At 34.9% G+C, this 20,467-nt stretch overlaps 1 protein-coding gene across 1 annotated transcript in view; it reads right to left on the reverse strand.

The window, feature by feature from the left end:
* The window catches only part of LOC120769390 (alkaline ceramidase), a 38,145-nt gene that overhangs the window by 15,904 nt on the left and 1,774 nt on the right, over positions 1-20,467 (reverse strand). Inside the window, exons 2-3 of the mRNA XM_040096360.1 lie at positions 2,631-2,887; positions 1,258-1,395 (exon numbers count right to left, since the gene is read on the reverse strand). Coding sequence (XP_039952294.1) covers positions 1,258-1,395; positions 2,631-2,887 — 395 coding nt within the window. The remainder of the gene's footprint in view (positions 1-1,257; positions 1,396-2,630; positions 2,888-20,467) is intronic.

The raw sequence follows: 20,467 nt of genomic DNA on the forward strand, positions 1-20,467 counted from the left end.
CTTGGGCAAAGTTGTTCAGAGTGATCCGTAGAACCTTTCACGAATACACGAATTTTCGTTTTTTTCTCTTTTTAAATCAACCTGCTCTAATATACATACATAGTTATAGGCCTTGTAAGTCGACAAACTTAGAGAGCTGATAAGCTGCACTTTGCCTGTCCCATTTTCAATAACCTTGCTTACAATTAAATCCAAGAACACATTGCATGTTATGGCCGAATACAAATTGTGTTAATGTTTTCAAAAGCGGAAGTAGCTTAATTAAACAATATGTATGTATATTATTGAGTAACAAAAAATTACGTATACACTATTGATTGTGCAAAAGAACTAGTGCTTTCAACATTTCAAGCTGTAAACGGTAATATTTTTATACAACTTTTAATTAAATATCCGTCGACTAGGGTTTATCTTTCAGCAGGTCATAAATAAATAATAAGTATAAATAAAATATATCTACTAAGACCTGGATTGATAATCTGAAAAAATAGTAATTTAAGCCATATTAGATAATTTTGTTTAACACAATTTGGAAATATCATTATGAAACGATTTGCTGCTATTTATTAAATATCAATTTAAGTCATTGGCTTAAACGTTCCTACTTTCCTCAAATTGACCTAACCCCCACATAACTATTATTAGGAATTCCGAACTTCCTGCTGACTTTGTACTACATATATAGGCCAATATGTAAGTTTTCTCATTGAAAAATTAAAATAGATAAATTTGAGGGAAAACTTGGCCTAGCCACTATATAACTAATATCAGGATTTACGGAAATCTAGCTGACTTTACTCTATATGATTTGTTTTTTAGAATGTGGTATGTTAATAGTACATGGTTCGACAAAAGATTCGATAGAAAATCAATATATATATATAGTATATGGGAGTTGGGGTAGTATTGACCTGATTTAATCTTTTTTTCCCAATATCACATACTATTAACGTGCAACATACTAAAAAACCAATCATCCCCCGTTAATAAACAGAATGTTTTAAAATCTTTTAAATTATGAATTATGGTAGACATTTAATATATTGATATAATTATGTGCACCGTACATAATATTAGTATGTCCACTAAATTATTGTTATTATTTTTTAAACATATACATACATATATTTTATTCCTATTTATTTACATACATATATCGGCTTTACTATTAATTGTAGCGCTTATATTGCATTTAGCTACACACTGAGTCTCGAAATAATGTTACCATTTAGCATTGTTACTATAATAAACGCTTACCTTTGCAGCTCACGATACATCATTATCATTGTTGGCACGCCCATAGCCATTAGTACAAACGCATTAACTATGGGCTTCCAAATCGACATGCCCGTCGCGAAAATCGCCGAAAGAAACATAAACACGCTGAATGTTTTCCTATAAATAACAATTATTATCCTATTAATATTTTGGTTTTACAGTCATTAAGAATTTAAAAGATGAAATTTTATATTTACGCATAAAAAAGGTCTCACAAAAATGTTGATTAATTTCTTCGGATCATTTTTTCGACAAAATTCAAACTATAAATTTAGTGATGAAATATAGTCAGCAGTTTTTTCTGAATATTGACTTCTAACTAGTCAGGTCTAATAAAAAAACCTATTATTTTTCCAATAAATGACTTTAGTAAACCTAGTGTTAACTTACACAGTATAGCGTTAGAAAGATAAGATTTCGTACTAAAAAATAATCTCAGACAGTTTTTTAATTCCTAGACTCGGTATTACTTGAACACGAGTCAAAGATGGGCGCCAGCAAGGAGAAAATACTCCAAATTTTACTTATTTTTCTGGATAGAGAAATGCCAAGGGGCTGAAAAGTGTTTGTGGTCCTGATACTGTAAGAGTCAATCATGCGCAATTTTAGTTAAGTCTTTTAGTTTCTGGTAATATACGAGTAGATGTCAAAGATGCAATAAGCTCTGGAAGACCAATTGTCGAAAATATCGATAAAATAATGTAATTATTCTAGTCCGACCGTCATGTAAGCACTGTTTCGATTAACCTGGTGCTAAACATGGTAGCACCATTTAAATAATGATCCGAATAATTTCCATCGGAAGCGCTTCTGAATAGCAACAAATTCGATCCATCTTCGAAACTCATAGTTACCGGTGATGAAAAGTTTCTTACTTACGACAACGTCAAGCGAAAACGGTCGGTGTCAAGCAGGGATTGACTGTCAAGAAGAATTTGCTATGTGTTAGGTGGGATTGACAGGGAATAATTTATCACCAACTCTTAATTCGAACCTGTACAATCACCAATTGGATTATCTAAAGTAATCAGTCACCCTGAAATGACCAGCTTCGGACGAACGGTTGTATTCCATCAGAACAAGCCAACATTGGCGCGGTAGTGACAAGCTTGGTCGGGATGTTCTTGTGCCTCCACTTTATCTATGGCGAATGCTTTTGCTGACAAGAGAAGCTTCTGTAAATTTATTGTCAATAGGGACGCGGGTTTCTATGTGAGTGGCATTATAATTATTACCTTCGAAATACCAACAAGTTTTCGAACAAAACAGTAATTATTTCACCTAAATTAGATATTTTAAACTACAATTAAAAGCAAAAATAGTGGATTTCTTTTTAATTTTTCATTACTTACCGGTCATTACGGAAGACTTTTGGATAATACTTTTTTGGGAAGAACAAAGAGTAAGCAGCCATAAAAACCCACAAAATCGCCAGCTCATCAAGTAATTGACCAATTAAACTGAGCGTTGCATGGAAGTACATTGAGCTTAAACCCACTATTATAAGTAGAACCCAGAGGACGTGTATACCAGGTGTTACGAAGCGCCCATACTCCTTAAATAAACATATCAAGACTGGCGGCAGGAGCAGAAACAGAAAATTACTTGTCTGTAATGACAATGACAATATATGGTAATTTGTATTGTAAGGATATAAAGTGTAGTTATTCATACAATTATATAAAATATTAGGGTGAACAATGCATGTTTTTTATGCGTTTCTTTGAAAATATTACGAAATCAATTAATTATGTATACATAGTACTTACATCTGTGCCAATGAGTACAATTAATCATGTATGTGCATAATACATAAATAATTATTATACACATTTTTAGAATGGGTGTATTTTTTAAGGTACGCTATTAACCGAAAACGTATAAAGTGCTTAACTAAGCTGTAAAATAAGATATAGAACTCTAATTTGACAAAGGGGATCGCAGTAGCTAGGGGTACCTGTGGACTAAAAATTTTGAAAAAGTGTAAAGTAAAGCTACTATAGCTATATTCACTCAGGATAAATCCTTTAAGCACCCCTATCGCCCACTTTTAAACAAAATCACATATCTCGGAATGAAAATGAACGGATCAAGTGGAACTTAAAAGTGTGCTATATGAGAATTTGACATGGTTACAGTACACAAATAAAGAAGCAATTGATATAACGGGATAAAACTTTGCATTAATAATTCCTTCAAACCATGCCACCTTATGACAAAAAATTATTCAAGTCCAGCGAAAACTGTTCAAAGCCCCAAATACCGGAATTGTAGAATCTACTATATATGTATATTTGCTTCTGACCGAAAATATCGGTCAATATGTGGGATATATGTATATATAATTAAAATTCAGAGAAATCCTGATAATAGTTTCTCTGTTTATTATAAAGCATTAAATCTGATCAATACTTCCCTGAGCCCCCTATTATATATAATTTTTTAATTTTCGAACTTCCGGATGACTTTATACTGCATACAGGGTATGTTCGGAAAGTAATAGGACTGATTTTCTTTCGCCGCGACTGTACTTCGGTAGAGGGCGGTAGAGAGTTGTCTCCGATCACCTGGAGTCAGGGCAAACATTTTCGCGCGTCGTGTTTCTGTGAGTGGTGCAAGCCGTGGAAGTCCTCAAGAGACTCAAACGAAGGGTCAATCGGTTCCGACAAGACAACGCAACCGATTGTAAGTTGCACCACGACAACGCCCCGGTTCACATCGCCTTTCTTGTGAACAGCTACCTAACCAACGCCGGCATCCCAACGCTTCCGCACGTGAGTTATGTATATGACATGTTAATAATATGTTTTACTGGCAAAAATAAATAAAATTGAATCAATATTGCCCCCAACTCCCATACTTTCCTGAAGAAATTGCTCGGAATCTGATTATTGCAAGTTGCAAGAGCACACAATTTTCGGTTACACCCGAACTTAGCCCTTCTTTACTTCTTTTTAATATTTATTCATTCGTTTGCATTGCTAAGGGAATTATTGATCCGATTCAAACTATTTTTGACATACTGCCCTATTATTATCAGATAAGAATTCTTCGAATTTCTAAATTACATTTCACAGATTGACCGAAATTTCCGATAAAAAGTTAGCAGTCGATTTGACTTTATTTGGACAATTTTTGATCATAAGATGCACATTTCAAAAGCATTATTCGGCAATATTTTATCTGGATATATTGATTGCTTCTTGTTTTGGAAGCATCAGTTGCAATTTAAAATTGTGTTATATGGGAATAATGAGTGGTTTTTGTCTGATTCGCACTGTGAGTTAGGAATGCAAAGATAATGCCTAAAGAATTGATTGAAATCGATCAAATAGCTTCCGAGATAGGGGCTTTTACCTAAATGTAGGCAGTGCCATACTCTCGTACCATCTCGGGTGTAAAACTGTATGCCTCTGGCGCATTTATTTATAGATTTTTCATACCTTTAGTAGTTTGTAACAAAACCCTTTTAATTTTTTTTTTCAATCGCAGATGCCCATCTCGAATGCAATTCGTTGTACTAAATAACAGCATTGTATCTTATTGTTGAGCTTAGTTATGGCACTCGCAAGTTTCATCAAGATATCTCAATTTTTACTCCAGCTATCAATTGCTCGGATAGGCGGAAAGAGAGTCACCCGGATTCCAACTCATCTCGTTATCCTAATCATTTTCATATGTATATAGTATATATACATCTAAATCTATACTCTTTGTAAGACGCAGTCTCTGTGCCATATACCCAAAACCCCATTCACAACATAAATGCCATAAAAATGGCAAAGTTAATAGAATTACTCGATATAAAATTTATATATGTACCTTTAAATATAAAATATCACCCTTTTCCCCCATACTTTCGTATTAATATGCAAATGAATGAACTTTCCTTTATTCACAACTGATAATTTCGAAATTACGTTAGTTAATTTTTTATCATTACTAACAATACAATTTTTACTAAGTGTAACAAACGGATGCCCTAATATAAAGGGGGGTTGAACTTAAGGTGTGAATTGGAGAATGCGTTCAATTAATTTGCACATATTGTACGCAATTTAGTATGCACTATTATACGAATTAAATATGTATTTACGTAAATAGTCGTGTACTAAAGCATATGTGACCTATTTTTTGCCTGCCGCGTTTTGCTACTCATTCCCAGGTAATTATAGAATAATAGCCTGCACCTTGACATTGCGAAAAATTTGAAATTTTATCAATTAATTGTTCACTAGCCACATATGTATAATATACTTATGTGTGTAGTCGAAATATTTCAATTTTTATTGCTTATTTAAAAGAGGTGTGCACAAAAATTTGAACATTGTTTGGGAGCCAGGTAGGTGTCGGCAGCTGAACTAACAATTTTCTCTGATAAGTGATAAGCAAAAAAACAGGTGTAGCACTTCATAAAATACGACAGGTGTTAAAAAAGGATAGGTCAGATTAGGTATGTTTATTATGTTTTGACTTCATGTAAAATAAAATTGATTAGCTAGGTACTGGGTGTACATCTTGCATATCCATATGTACATATTAAAGGGCAAACTAAAAGGCTAAAAATGCGATATGTAGTATTTTTTTTAAAGAAAACTGCTTGGTGAATTTTTTTGATATCTTGAGGATATATTTATATATATATTTTTTTATATAATTTTTTTTCATTGAGTTATAAAATTCATAAGAAATAAAAAATTTTCCCAAAAATAATCAAACTTTAACTGTTAATATCTTTTAAACTTTTGGGTTTACGAAAAAATCATAATAGACCTTTTTTGTAGAGCATTAAATTTCCTATAAAATCTAAGGAACAATATATTTTTTTAAGTAGTTGGAAGCGAGATATAAATTTTTCTATCTGATAATAAGAAAAAATAGAAAACCGTTAGGCGTTACAATTAAAAACTCATATTTGGAGAGGCTTTCTTAGAGGTGTCTAGGAACCTATTTTTTCGAGTACCAAACGAAAAAAAAATTTTTTTTTTGTAATCACTCTGTATATACATATATTCCCAAGTAACTAAAAAAGGTCCTTCACTAATGCAATGATTGAGGTCATCTCCATGGTTAAAAACAAGAAAATAAACAAGTAAGGAAAGGCTCAGATCGGTTGTAACCAAACATTTTATAATCTTGCTTTTTACAAAGATCAATAAGGAGGAGGAAGATGTCCTTGCCGGTCTATGGAAACTTAGAGATGACTAATGAGGACCCATATCTGGAGTTGAGCTCCACTTTTCATTCAAAACAGCATGTGGATCTGACCATGGTCAAAGCCTGGTGTGCAATCGCCTGGTAAATTCTGGGGTTGGAAACCATGAATTATCAAGTGGATGTACACCATGATCGTGAGAAGGATCGCTACATATGGAGCGGTGTCATAGGCTTCGAAAGCATCGCAGAGACTGTAAACACATGTCCGTGTCTGTGTGTGTCTACGTGTCCGGCGGCAGCAGTAGAGGTCATGCTGGAACTCACACCAATCCAGATGAAAAATAATCTCATACTTACCAGCAAATGAAGGCTATATGTGTTGCAACACCACTGACTCTTCTCACGAGGGAGAATACTCAGCCATAGTCAAGCGGCATGAGATTAAATCGTTATTAGTGTAGGAGTGTTTATATGTTATGTTAATGTTGAGTAAAAATTCAATATGCATTATTTGAAGAAAATGAGTGGATTTTTTAATAAAATCGTGCTTATTAAAGCAAATGGGATATCTTATGAGATTATATATTGTATTGTGCTAAATTGAATATTTGGAATGTTTATGAGAAAAACTTAAACCAGAGAATGGGAAATCTACATATTAGAGATCTGACGTTTTGACCAAGGCCTAGACCAATTTCAGTCATAATCAGCGCTAAACTACATTATTTATACGGAAATTTGTTCACATATTTTTAATAAAATACAAGAACTGCATTGTACGAGTATAGTATGTGGTATTTCGGGATTAGAGAATACAAACAAATATTAATCATCGATACTCGCATTATTGTTTTTCAAAATATATTGACCCAATTGTCGTAGCACTTTTGCCATTTAGGTTGAGGTATCTCCAAAACATGCGTTCTGAATGCACCAACTTCCTCTTCTAGTGTCGATTAACGTTCACCTCTCGATTTGTTTTTTACGAACAGCAATAAAAAGAAGTCATTCAGTGCCAAGTCAGGACTTTACGGAGGATAACTCATCAAATCGATATTTTGAGTGCTCAAAAATACAGTTGTTTCAGTCCATTTTTAAGAGCTAGTACTATCGTGGTGAAGAGGTGAAACACAACTGGCAAAGAAATGGTTGTATACCACTCATACCACTGGTTCCAGTGGTGTGGTTGCGACATGTCTAATTTTTCCAAAAAAGACGCAAAAATTTGCTGGAAGTGCTTAATGCAAGAACAAATTTTGTTGTGTTCGGCTCATATTGAAACATCCGCACAGTTGACTGCTGTTTACTTTCGGGCTCATATGCGTAAATCCTCAATCCATGAACTCATGCTTTGTTTTTTTGTTATTGTACAATAAGTGGTTTAGGAGATATTTACATTAAACCAATTACCCACTATTTCAAAAATTTCATCCAACAAATGCCCCATGCTACTGCGATCCCGTGTTCTATATCTTAATTTAATGCTTAGTTATGGCACTTTCATTCAATGGCGTTTTTGGACGTGGCTGTGGTCCAATTACGTCTATCTACAAACTCGTCCTTCCTTTTTTGCCAAGACACATGTACCAAATTTCATCAACAAATCTTAATTTTGACTCAAGTTATCGCTTGTACCGGCGAACAGACGGACGGACGCGCGATACCAAAAGGAAAATTTGCCGAGCGACAGAAGAGTCCGTGTGCAAACCCAATCTAATCGGAGTTTTGTCACGCCTTTTAAACGAAATATTGTAGAAGACTATAACCAAGCCCATCCGAATTTGTGGCTATAACTGTAATTTGGGACAGGGAATCGAAGTTGAAAAGGACATCTGGTGGACGTGGCTTTGCCTTCTAATAGATTTCATGCACATAAATGTACATATTTTACAAAGCTTTAGCTATATTAACTAAATGCGCTGAGAAAGTTTTGCGAAGAACTAAAAATATTTCTCCGGTTTCGACTGTACCCGAACTTAGAATGTCAATTCTTCAATTTTTATCAAAAATTAAAACAACAAGAATATTTTTATGAATAACATAAACAATTTTGGTAGACAAATGTATTACTTTAATTTGATTACATAGAAATACCATGATATGCCTAATTACCCTACTTAACCAATCTGAAGGAAAAATTTGCTACTGATGTACTGAGTACTGTTGATTATTTGAGATGCCCTGATTACGAATTTGAGTTCAAAAATTTTCCATCACGTACAGTCCCTTGACTACAAAACAAAAAATCCAACATATTAGGAAATTTTTACTATCATTTTCAGTTTTAACAACCCAAAATTAGCAACAAACAGCTTCTAACGGTCTATCACAGTCGTAAAATGACAGTAAACTAGTGTTATTCGTTGAAATGTGTTATTTCTACTGATACAATCAAATATGTTCTCCGTTTAGAATTCATTTCTACGCTGTAATCAATTTCAAAACGGATTTTGTTGATGAAATAAAATTAATTTACGCGAACTTCTTATCAGCCTCTAAATACAAGTGTAAATTCTTATCAAACCCTTTGTGTTTTAAAGTAGTAGCTAGAGAATAATTGAAAAGTAAATATAATCATAAGTCAATGACCTTATTTTAGAAGTCTACTTGCATATGAACGATTCTATGCGAAGACGATATACAGTTGTGATCATGAAAATAGAAGGGCAACAACTTCTTATATATAAAGATCTTTTCTAACAGATACTAAATTGCTAAGCCGACAATCGTGATAGTTTTATTTTGGTAGGATCGATACTTGAAATTTTAAAAACGAAAATATCCCGTTACACCTGCTTCCGCTGCCTTTACTATGACGCATTTTTGTATTTGATAAAAAACAAGCTGTTCAATAAGGTAGTAGTGCGTATCGTTAGGGATCGATAAATTAAAAAATTATTAGATATTTGCTATAAGTACGTACGTATATTTAAGCAATTTAATAATTTTCTGATGAAAGTTTTTGGAACTCTAGTGTACTTTTCCTTTTAGTGCGTAGAGGAAGGCATTGTTCCATCGAGAAATGTGAATTGATACTGAAGCTAAGGAAACAAGACAGAACATACAGGGAATCGACATAGTAGTGGGATACATCTCTCCAATGATATAAACTGCTGTAAAATACAACAATAATGTAGTTGATATTGGGGAAAATTTTAAGAAAATTAATATTAAAGCACAGAGAGATTACAGGTTATATAAAAAGCGAGGTCTAAGCATCCTCAAAAAGTATAAACAATTATTACTACACTTACAAATCAGAGGGTCCCTATATGACAACCATTTGGAGATAAAGGGACCCAGCTTTTTTGACGAAGAAACATGTGGCTGCAAGTATAAAGTTCACAAAAGAATATTGCAATTGCCCATCTACAAATTGGCGGAATATTCTGTAAACTGATGGAAACAAATGTGCATTTTTTAAGGAAAAAGTCCCAGAAAGTATGTAAGTTCATTACCAAACACATAAAACCATTTCAGGCACACACATTCCCAAAACTTTTTAACACGGTGATCTGAGCTATGATATGGTCTTGCTTTTCGAATCATTTTGTCGATCCTATACTTTTGATTTATGGCATCATGAACCTATTCTATTATGTTATGTTACCATTTTCCAGTCTGAAAAATGTCTATAAAAAGCACGTTCGAACAGGATAACAACCAAAAACATACGAACCAAAGTAGCTAAGGAGTGGTTTGTATCAGAAATGATCGACGTAAGGTCCCGGTCAATGCAGTCGCTGAACCTGATTCCAATCGCAAATTTATAAGAAGACGTTAAATGAGTTATACTCGTAGCAACAGTAAATACATCAAATATAATATAGCTTTGGTCAAATTAGGCATGGTCTTAAATCCCTATGAAGCGTTGTAAGAATCTTATCGACTCCACGTAACGTCGGTGTATGGTTGTACAACCAAATATTAGTCAATCGAAAACATTTAGGATTTTAATTGTTAACTTGATTTTTTCTTTTTTTCCTTCGACAAATAAGGCGCTCTATTTTTATGAACTTACTAATTTTTAAGACTTTTTTTAAATAAACCTTGTTAGTAAAAAATATATGTATTGAAAAAATAAGCTAAAAATTTCTTTTAAATGTTATTGAATTCGTAGTTTGTCTTTTTAACTTGATGTTTTTGCTTTGTAGTTGTTATTACTCACCTGCACTACTATTTTCATGAACACAGCTGTTTACTCGTATTATACTTATGTAGACTTGTGCATTGCTTAATTAATATGCATTGAAAATGCAAATAGGTAGATTTGATATAATCGTGACTTTATATCAAATGTAAACACGAACAAATGCGTGCACAACAACTAAAAAGGAACTAAGGCCATTAGATTTAATTTCCGATTGTCTAAGCAATAATTACTCACTTTCGTTAATTAACAAGAAGTTTAGAAATACGAATAAAGATTTCACATATGGGAGATGAGCCTAATTATTCATTAATTGTGCCATTTTTGGCATCTTTTGTAGCAGTTGTATTGTTCTCGTTCCTATTGGCAAAAAATAGTTGATTCTCACAAGCTTTTCTGGCGGTGAATTTTCACCATGGACAGAAACAGGTTGTAGTCCCTCGGTGCCGCAATTCGATGATGGAAATTTGGTCCCTAAGGTTTTATTTTCAATTAACTCTTGTAGCGCCCATACGTCGAGTTTTTTGTATACAGTTTTATTCCAGTTTCAAACGAGCAAATGCTTAGCTCCTTGGCAACCTAAACAGTCCTTACATAACGGTGTAACTCGACGATTTCCATTATTACTTATTACTAAACCAAATATTGGAAAAATAATGAATTTCTTTTTACTATACAAGTTACTCTAGCACAAGGTGCATTACAAGAGATCTAATGAGCTTCTAGATATGGGCAAGTTCGCCCAAACCCGTGTTTCCTTACAGTGATTCAGCAAGCTACCGGATGTTAGTTGTCCATCTTTGTCCAAACTACGAGTATAGTTGTAAAATCTTGGATTATATTGCTTTAGCTATTCAAGCAAATAGTCGAATTAATCACCTAGCAGATTTGTAATGAGCTTAAGGCGCTTTGTCATCTCAGCCTTAATCTAGCACGACGCCCTTACTTTTATACTCTCGAAAAAAGTACATTTGATTAATGTAATGATATCTGAACTATTAATTACTTGTGTCGTTTTCGTACACATCGGTTAGTGAGTGATTGCAAAACCCACCAGAGCGTAATTGTGTGCAGACGCCTACCTGGTAGAACCTGAAGGAGTTTCTTCGTAGGAGGACAATACAATAGTAAGCAGACGGCTTGAGAACGGCAGATGACTGTTGTCATTTTACAAGCTAAGGTCGATGCCATAGCAGATGTGCAGAGATTCTTTTAGAGAAAAACTATCACAGGAAACAAATTGTCACTCTCAGTAATAGTAAAGCGACACAATCAAATCAAATCAACAATGGTACTGAGTACATAAAAATGCTTAACAGGGTTGCCACTGAGAATAAAATCCTAGAAGCATGGATGTAGTGTAATACCCGATTTCTTGGTGAAAAAAGCTACGGGCTGTGGGCACGCACACTTCACGAGAGGAGCTGCGGAAAGAGAAAATGACACTAGCAACAAATTTCGGTCTTGAAAGGCGAAGTGTTTCTGGGAGAGTTCGATTTAAAACGGTTCAAAAACTAATCGCTTTTCCCAGAAAAAATTAAGTTTACTCGTACATTGTACGACGGGTAATAAACAATTCAATGTATAAACACATGTAGATATGTATGTTACAGGCTTATCGCACCAGGCTGTAATTTTGATCACACTTGTTAATATAAAATGTAGCAATTTATACATTCATTCATGTGAGTACATGCTAATTTGCGCAATATGATAATTATAGTTTTTTGAGTTAATTCATATACACATTGCGATTAATAAATAGGTATGAGATTGACTGAAGCCATCGGGATCCCGATATTTGAAAGTACTGATATTATCAATAAATCGCTTCATCAGCTATTTCGCTGACCAAAGTTGAGTTTTTAAGGGTTAAAACCACTTAAATATATAAAAACAATTATCTTCACTAAAAGAATTGTAAACTTTGTATTCAAACCTTTCACACTTAACCTCAAAATGTACGTGAAAAATTCAAATATAAAATTTTTTGTTTATCATTTTTATATTTTAGATTTTTTTTTCAATTATTGTAAGCACATTGTATTTTTATACTCTCGCAACAATGTTGCTAACGAGAGTATTATAGTTTTGTTCGCATAACGGTTGTTTGTAAGTCCTAAAACTAAAAGAGTCAGATATAGGGTTATATATACCAAAGTGATCAGGGCGACGAGTAGAGTCGAAATCCGGATGTCTGTCTGTCCGTCCGTCTGTCCGTCCGTCCGTGCAAGCTGTAACTTGAGTAAAAATTGAGATATCATGATGAAACTTGGTACACGTATTCCTTTGGCTCCATAAGAAGGTTAAGTTCGAAGATGGGCAAAATCGGCCCACTGCCACGCCCACAAAATGGCGGAAACCGAAAACCTATAAAGTGTCATAACTAAGCCATAAATAAAGATATTAAAGTGAAATTTGGCACAAAGGATCGCATTAGGGAGGGGCATATTTGAACGCAATTGTTTTGGAAAAGTGGGCGTGGCCCCGCCCCCTACTAAGTTTTTTGTACATATCTCGGAAACTACTATAGCTATATCAACCAAAGTCTACAGAGTCGTTTCTTCAGGCATTTCCATATACAGTTCAAAAATGGAAGAAATCGGATAATAACCACGCCCACCTCCCATAAAAAGGTTATGTTCAAAATCACTAAAAGTGCGTTAACCGACTAATAAAAAACGTCAGAAACACTAAATTGTACGGAAGAAGTGGCAGAAGGAAGCTGCACCCAGGCTTTTTTTAAAAATTGAAAATGGGCGTGGCGCCGCCCACTTATGGACCAAGAACCATATCTCAGGAGCTACTAGACCGATTTCAATGAAATTCGGTATATAATATTTTCTTAACACCCTGATAACATGCACGAATTATGGGTGAAATCGGTTCACAACCACTCCTTCTTCCAATATAAAGCTATTTTGAATTCCATCTGATGCCTTCTCTGTATAATACAAGTATAAACATTAGGAACCAATGATGATAGCGGAATAAAACTTTACAAAAATACGGTATTTGAAAAATATGTAAATGACGTATTATGAAATCTCGATTATCACTTTACCATCCGAGAGTATAAAATGTTCGGTGACACCCGAACTTAGCCCTTCCTTACTTGTTTAATACTTATTTTGACTTAATATCGCCAAAAAAACTTCAATAGAAAATTCTGAAGTCAAAATATCAGCTTTTTGTATAAATTTTGTGGTCTTTATGATCATTAAAGTCTCTAGTTTCTGATGGTCGTAATGAAGAGAAAGCAGTTAATGTGATTTGAAGAAGGAAGCGAGACGTATACGCATACAAAAAAGAAAGAGGGCGAAATGGATGAGTATGAAAAGCATTAGAAACTGGCCGACAGGGACCGGAGCATACTCTTGTAGGACCCAAAGTAGTGATCAAGTGGCTGATGTTCAGACCATACTGAACAGCTGGAGATGACGAGTCCGATTCCTCAATCGAAGACGGTGTTCCATTGCTCGATTATGATGTGGTTCGCATAGCAATTATAGCCAATACCGTGGGATAAGCCTCCTTAATATTGCATATAAGGTCTTATCGAGCGTAATATGTGAAAGACTGAATCCCACCGTCAACAAACTGATTGGACCTTATCAGTGTGGCTGTAAATCTGGAAAATCTACTATCGACCAAATTCTCACCATGCGCCAATCTTGGAAAAGACTCGTGAAAGAAAGATCGACACACATCACTTCTTCGTCAATTTTAAAGCCGCCTTCGACAGACTGCGAAAAGGAGCCGCTATGTCTGACCCCGCATAGCTAATACAGCTGTGTAAGCTGACGTTGAGCAACAACAAAAGTTCGAAACCAAGAGAGGTTTGAGACAAGGAGACTCCCTATCGTGGACTGAGTAGGCAATTGAGAAGTAAAGTCATCTCTCGATGAACAAATTCCAAACTCTACAAGTCTCTCTTTATTACCGTCCTGCTATATGTTGCGGAGGTATGAACCATGACATCATCTGATGAGTAGGCCTTACGGGTGTTCGAGATAAGTTTTGCGGAAGATTTATTTTCCTTTGCGCATTGGCAAAGTCGAGTACAGCAGTCGATGGAACGATGAGTTGTACGATATATGTACATACTATACGTGACATTGACATAGTTCAGCTTATCAAGAGACAGCGGTTGCGCTGACTAGGAAATGTTGTCCGGATGGAAGAGAACACTTCAGCTTTGAAAGGTTTTGATTCAGTATCCGCTGGTGGAAACAGAAAAAGATAAAAACCTCCACTCCGTTGGAGAGATCAGGTGGAGAAGGGCATGGCTGCACTTGGTATCTCGAGTTGCAGCCAGAAAACGAAAAGAAAAAACGATAGACGTGCTGTTGTTAACTCGGCTATAACTGCTAAGCGACCCTTTTTGGCCCTACCACGAAATATCAGGTAGATGAATTGAAAAAAGCGGATTTGAATTGATTAGTGAGGCCTTTTTTGAATTAGCTGCGAAACCTTACTTTAGTTATATACTATATTTATAACTATATTTGTTATACCATCAGAAAGTATATTTGTATTGAGTATACAAATCCTAAGTCAAACAACGCAGTTTATTTTTTATTAGTAATAATTTTTGAAGTGCTTGCGATAAGACTTGACATATAAAACATTATCCGCTTAGGCTATTGATATATTCTAATTCCCAATTCGTTTGATTTGAAAGCAATATAACATACCATACACCCCTGCAAACAATCATATACATATACTATGTGTCTATGCATATTAGAGTGGATAAAAAAAACGAATATTTTTTTCACTTGGTACTCTGAAAAAATGGCTCTTAATTGTATCGCGAAGGCCCTCCGTCCTATAGTTTTCTATTTTTGTTTTTATTATTTTACTTTGAGAGGCTTTCTTAAAGGTGGCTATCAATCAATTTTTCAGAGAATCAAGCGAAAATAACATTCGTTTTTTACCCACCCCTAATGTACCACATACATATGTATATGATGTATTATGATCGATTGTCGTAATGGCGATTCATTTGTCTTCTACTAGTTATGAACTTTTATTACCTTTTCATGGCTTATGTACTACTTACTTATCATATTCAAATCTAATAATTAAAGTTGGATTTTGTATGTGTACTTGTGTAACCACATAAATAAGTAATTATAAAAGGGTGTTACAATTAGAAAATTTTTATAAAAATTATTTATTGCGAAAAGGATTATTGGTTGGTAGCTTTTACATAATGGTGTTATTAGAAAATGTGAATAACTCTTTTCGAACCTATGTATGTATATACTATTATATATTTATATATGTAGTAGGGGATCCGGCTACGCGTTGCTGTGGTATACATTTTATACTATTAATCATATAATAAACTATTCAATCCAGTGAAATTTTTATTTACGAATAAAGGCGAAAACGTTTTGTCGGTATAAGAATCCAAGGGATTGTACTTGAGGTTTAATTTTGAATATGTTCATACAAATAAATTCCATTGGGAAAAGTAACGAATTTAAGACTACTTTCTCAATGTCTGGTTACCAGCCTTTCTGTCCAGTTAATAGAGTGGTCCGCTTAATAGATTGTACTTAATAAACATTAACAATGTGCATGGTTAGAGGAGATGTCCGCTTATTAAAGCGTCCATTTAATAGAGCTTTCACTATATCTTTTTATTTATGAATTCTTTTTGCTATCCTAACTTCTAAGTTGGTTCGAACTAAACACAGAGCGCTAAATTTTACTAAAATCGGTTTAGTAGTTTAGGAGTCCATTGCGGACAAACAACGTGACACGTACTTTTTATATATAAAAATATGTAAGTGGTAAGGAAACTATAAATTGCTGGGTCAATCTTCCTTCTTCTATAAGAGTGTACAGCTGCTGGCGTAAGCCGATGATATTGATATCATTGGCCTCAACAACCGCGCCGTTAGTTTTGTTTTCTCCAGAATGGGTAAGGAAGCGAAGCAAATGGGTTTGGTAGTGAACGAGGGCAAGACGAAATATTTATCTCTGACGAAATATCTCCTGTCATTAAACAATCAGTCGCCGCACTCGCAATGAGGCCCCCATGTCATTGTCGATAGTCATAACTTCGAAGTCGTAGATAATTTCGTCTATCTTGGAACCAGTATTAAGAGCAACAACAATGTCAGCCCCGAAATTCAAGGCAGAATAACACTTGCCAACAGGTGCTACTTCGGACTGAGTAGGCAATTGAGAAGTAAAGTCCTCTCTTGGCGAACAGAAACCAAACTTTATAAGCAACTCATTATGCCCATCCTGCTGTATGGTGCAGAGGCATGGACGATGACAACATTCCATGGAACGATGAGCTGTATGAGATATAAGACGACATTGACATAGTTCAACGAATTAAAATACAGCGGCTATGCTGGATAGGTCATGTCATCCGAATGGACGAAAACGGTCCAGATCTGAAAGTATTCGACGCAGTACCCACCGGGGGAAGCAGAGGAAGGCCTCCATTCCGTTGGAAAGACCAGGTGGAGAAGGACCTGACTTCGCTTGAAATCTCCAATTTGCGCTGCATTGCGAAAAGAAATGACTGGCGCGATGTAAAATATATTCCGAATTCAAAAATGTTATTATTAGAATAAACTCGCGTGGTGAGCGGCGACTCACTCGACTAGGCTGCAACATAGTATGCGATGTAGACATCATCAACTACTGGGATATTTTTTCGTGAACTCAAATCAATATTTGTTTCATCAGAAGAAAATATTATTTTACAGAAATCTATGGTTTTTCCTCAGAGGACGTTTTCATAGTAAAAAAAAAAATTACTTTTTGTTGCGAATTTATTTTTTAAATGTGGATTGAGTAATTTTATTCGGACCTTTTTTACATTATTGATCATACTTTTGACCGAGCTTCTAAATATATTTCAGTAATTAATTGAAGAAGAAGTCTTAAAATACAGTTAAAAGATATCATAATATTTACACAAATTTTTGGATTAATAAGCATAAAAGTTTTCTCGGAAAAAATTCTGGAAAATTCGTTATTTTCGGTCTTTTAACAGTACCATAACATGGGTATATAACCCTTTAACCCATGTTGCCATTTTGCCACTATCACATTTATAGTCAGTTCATCGCACGCACACATGTCTTCGGAGCGATTAATAAGTTTATGTATGGATTTGAAATGATTTATGAGCATGGGGTTCTAATAAACGACTAGTACTAAGATAACAAATTTATGACCAAATGTTCACTGATTATAAAAGGATTTACGAACACTTTTAATAATCCCGAAATGTGGTAACATTTATGTCTATCATTGCATAAGTACACAAGTATTTACATATTTCCTTTTTACACCCAATCTAATAAAATATTTTGTTAAACTCCAGAGCTCCATATCGAAGAAGAAATTATCGCTTTTTGAATATTCGGACGTTAAGGCAAGCATTAGTGGTGTTGATAACAAATTCCAGATAGTTACTGTATTTTTTTAAATCCTCCCAAATGTGAATGCCCTGTACTTACTTTGAATATTAAAACAACTAATATAAGCACTATATCATTCATACTATATATCCTGGGATTGGTAGGCACCTTGTCCCTCTCAACCGGTATGAGTGGTTCTCTAATGGGTTGTTAGGGGGCGCACATGTGCGGCAACCAAGAGCTGCCACCTCCTAATCTAAGATGTTATGTGGCTCCAGTACCCATTGGATGATTTGCAGCCAGGGATTTACCTCTTGTATTTTAACGAAACCTTCCCTTCGCCTTTCGAAGTAACGATGGCCTTACCGCGTCCAGCGGCTCTGGCTCGGCGGGCCTTTGCGTTCCCCATGACATAGAGCAGACTCGGAAGACAAAGGTCATAAGAAACAAAAATAGGCACGAAAGCTTGTCGGCGAAAGCTGAGCACGACAAGAAAAGACGAAAACATTAATGAAGTGAAGAAAATAGTACGGCCAATCGTCGAATGACTATTAGAGAAATTACTGAGGAATTAACGGCTCGTGCCGTTCGATTTTAAATAATGGTTTTGGTATGAGTCGGGTCGCCACGAAGTTTGTGCCAAAATTGTTTTTAACCATAAACCACGTCGGGTTAACACATTAATGGTAGCGTAACCACCGAATTCCTCAGACCTGGTACCCTGTGACTTTTTGGTCACCAAAACTGAAGAAGTCCATGAAAGGAGGACGCTACGCTACGATTGAGGAGATAAAAACTTTATCGAAGAAGAAGATAAGTAAGTTCACCGAAAATTACTTTTTAAGTGCTTTGAAGATTGGAAAAAACGCTGGCAGAAGTGTAATATATCAGGTGGTGATTACTTTGAAGGGAACAAAAAAGAAATTGGTGAATAAATAAATATTTTCTTATATACTCTTTGAACAAACCTGGTATGTGCCCTGGTATGTGCCAAATTTCAACAATATATACATACATACATACATATATAAAAAGTTCTCCAGGACAGTTTGTAAGAAAATTATACGATTTTGTGGTCCGAACAGTATTACATGTTCGAAAAATGCAGAGCAGTCTCTTGAACATTTTGAAATATTGGCGTTAAAAGTATTTACAACTTTTGTTTATTTTACTATATGCACTTAGAGTTGCAAATTTTTAGTACGTAAGTATGTATGTTTTTACAAATGTACATATTTAACACGCAGAATAACCATGAACATTATTTTGTTTAAAGTTCAAAGACATACACACGACCATATGTAGGAATACATGTATGTAAAATGTAGAACCTGTTAACTGTATACTTTACACTACGCAGTTTTTTTGTTTTGTTCTGAATAATGTATTTATCATGTCATAAATTTTAATTGCGTATGTTTAAGTTGTATCTATTTGAAAAACTTTTCTTTGTTGCGTATATGATTTATTTAGCAACTTCAGGTAAATAAGTTCAGCGCCCTAGCATTTTATCTTATGCATACATATGTAGACTTATATATACAGGTGGCAGAAAGAATAGGGACAAACCCATCGACTTATTTCAAAGCCTCAAAAAACTTTTTCAACATACATATGTAGGCACCCGTCGCTGTGCAACGATGCTTGATAACACAACTTTTTGCTTATTTCATTTTCCGTCTATTATTTCTGGAATTTCGGTGTAAATGATATTTTGTGCAAGTTGATAGCAATTTGAGCTCATCGTAAATTTGTTTAAAAAGTAAAATTTCGAATAAAAACATGTCAAAAAATCTTGCGGTTTTATGGATACATTAATGATAAATAAATAAAAAATAGACTAGAGTTTGTACATGATAGGAAGAAAAATAAAGCATGGTCCGCGAAGAACAGAAAATTATGGTAAAAGTATATAAGAAAGGGAAAAATAGGATCGGTTACTTCAAAACATGATATTTCTTGTACTTTTCGGCAAAATGTTCCGTTTAAAAGGGTTGCACCATATTTTATTTTTCTTCCTATTATTATCAATTTTCGAATCCAAGATATTATTTATTTATTCACCATTTACGAATCCATTAAAACCCACGTTTTTTTGGCATTTTTTGTTTTCATATTTACTCTTTAAAAAAATTTACGGTGATTGTCCCTATTATTTTCGCCAGCTGAAAACGCTGTCAACTTAAACAAAATAGCTTTTACGCCAATATTCTAGAAATAACGGACGGAAAACGAATTTAACAGAAAGTACTGTCATCCCTGCGGGTACGGGGGGACCCCCTCAGGGTTCGGGGGGGAAACCGAATATACCCGCGGTAAGGCATGCCTGTCGTAAGAGGCGACTAAGATCCTGGCCACCAGTCCAGAGCAGTATGGAAGCTCAACTGGTCGTAGCTTCGGCTACAAGGTCATACCAAAGACTTTAACCTGGTACCACGGGGAACAGTAGCCCCTGGAGTTCGCTCCAGTCTGCTCATTGGCTTTG

This window comes from Bactrocera tryoni, chromosome 2, assembly GCF_016617805.1.
Source record: "Bactrocera tryoni isolate S06 chromosome 2, CSIRO_BtryS06_freeze2, whole genome shotgun sequence".
In the NCBI taxonomy this organism is placed as follows: Eukaryota; Metazoa; Arthropoda; class Insecta; order Diptera; family Tephritidae; genus Bactrocera; species Bactrocera tryoni.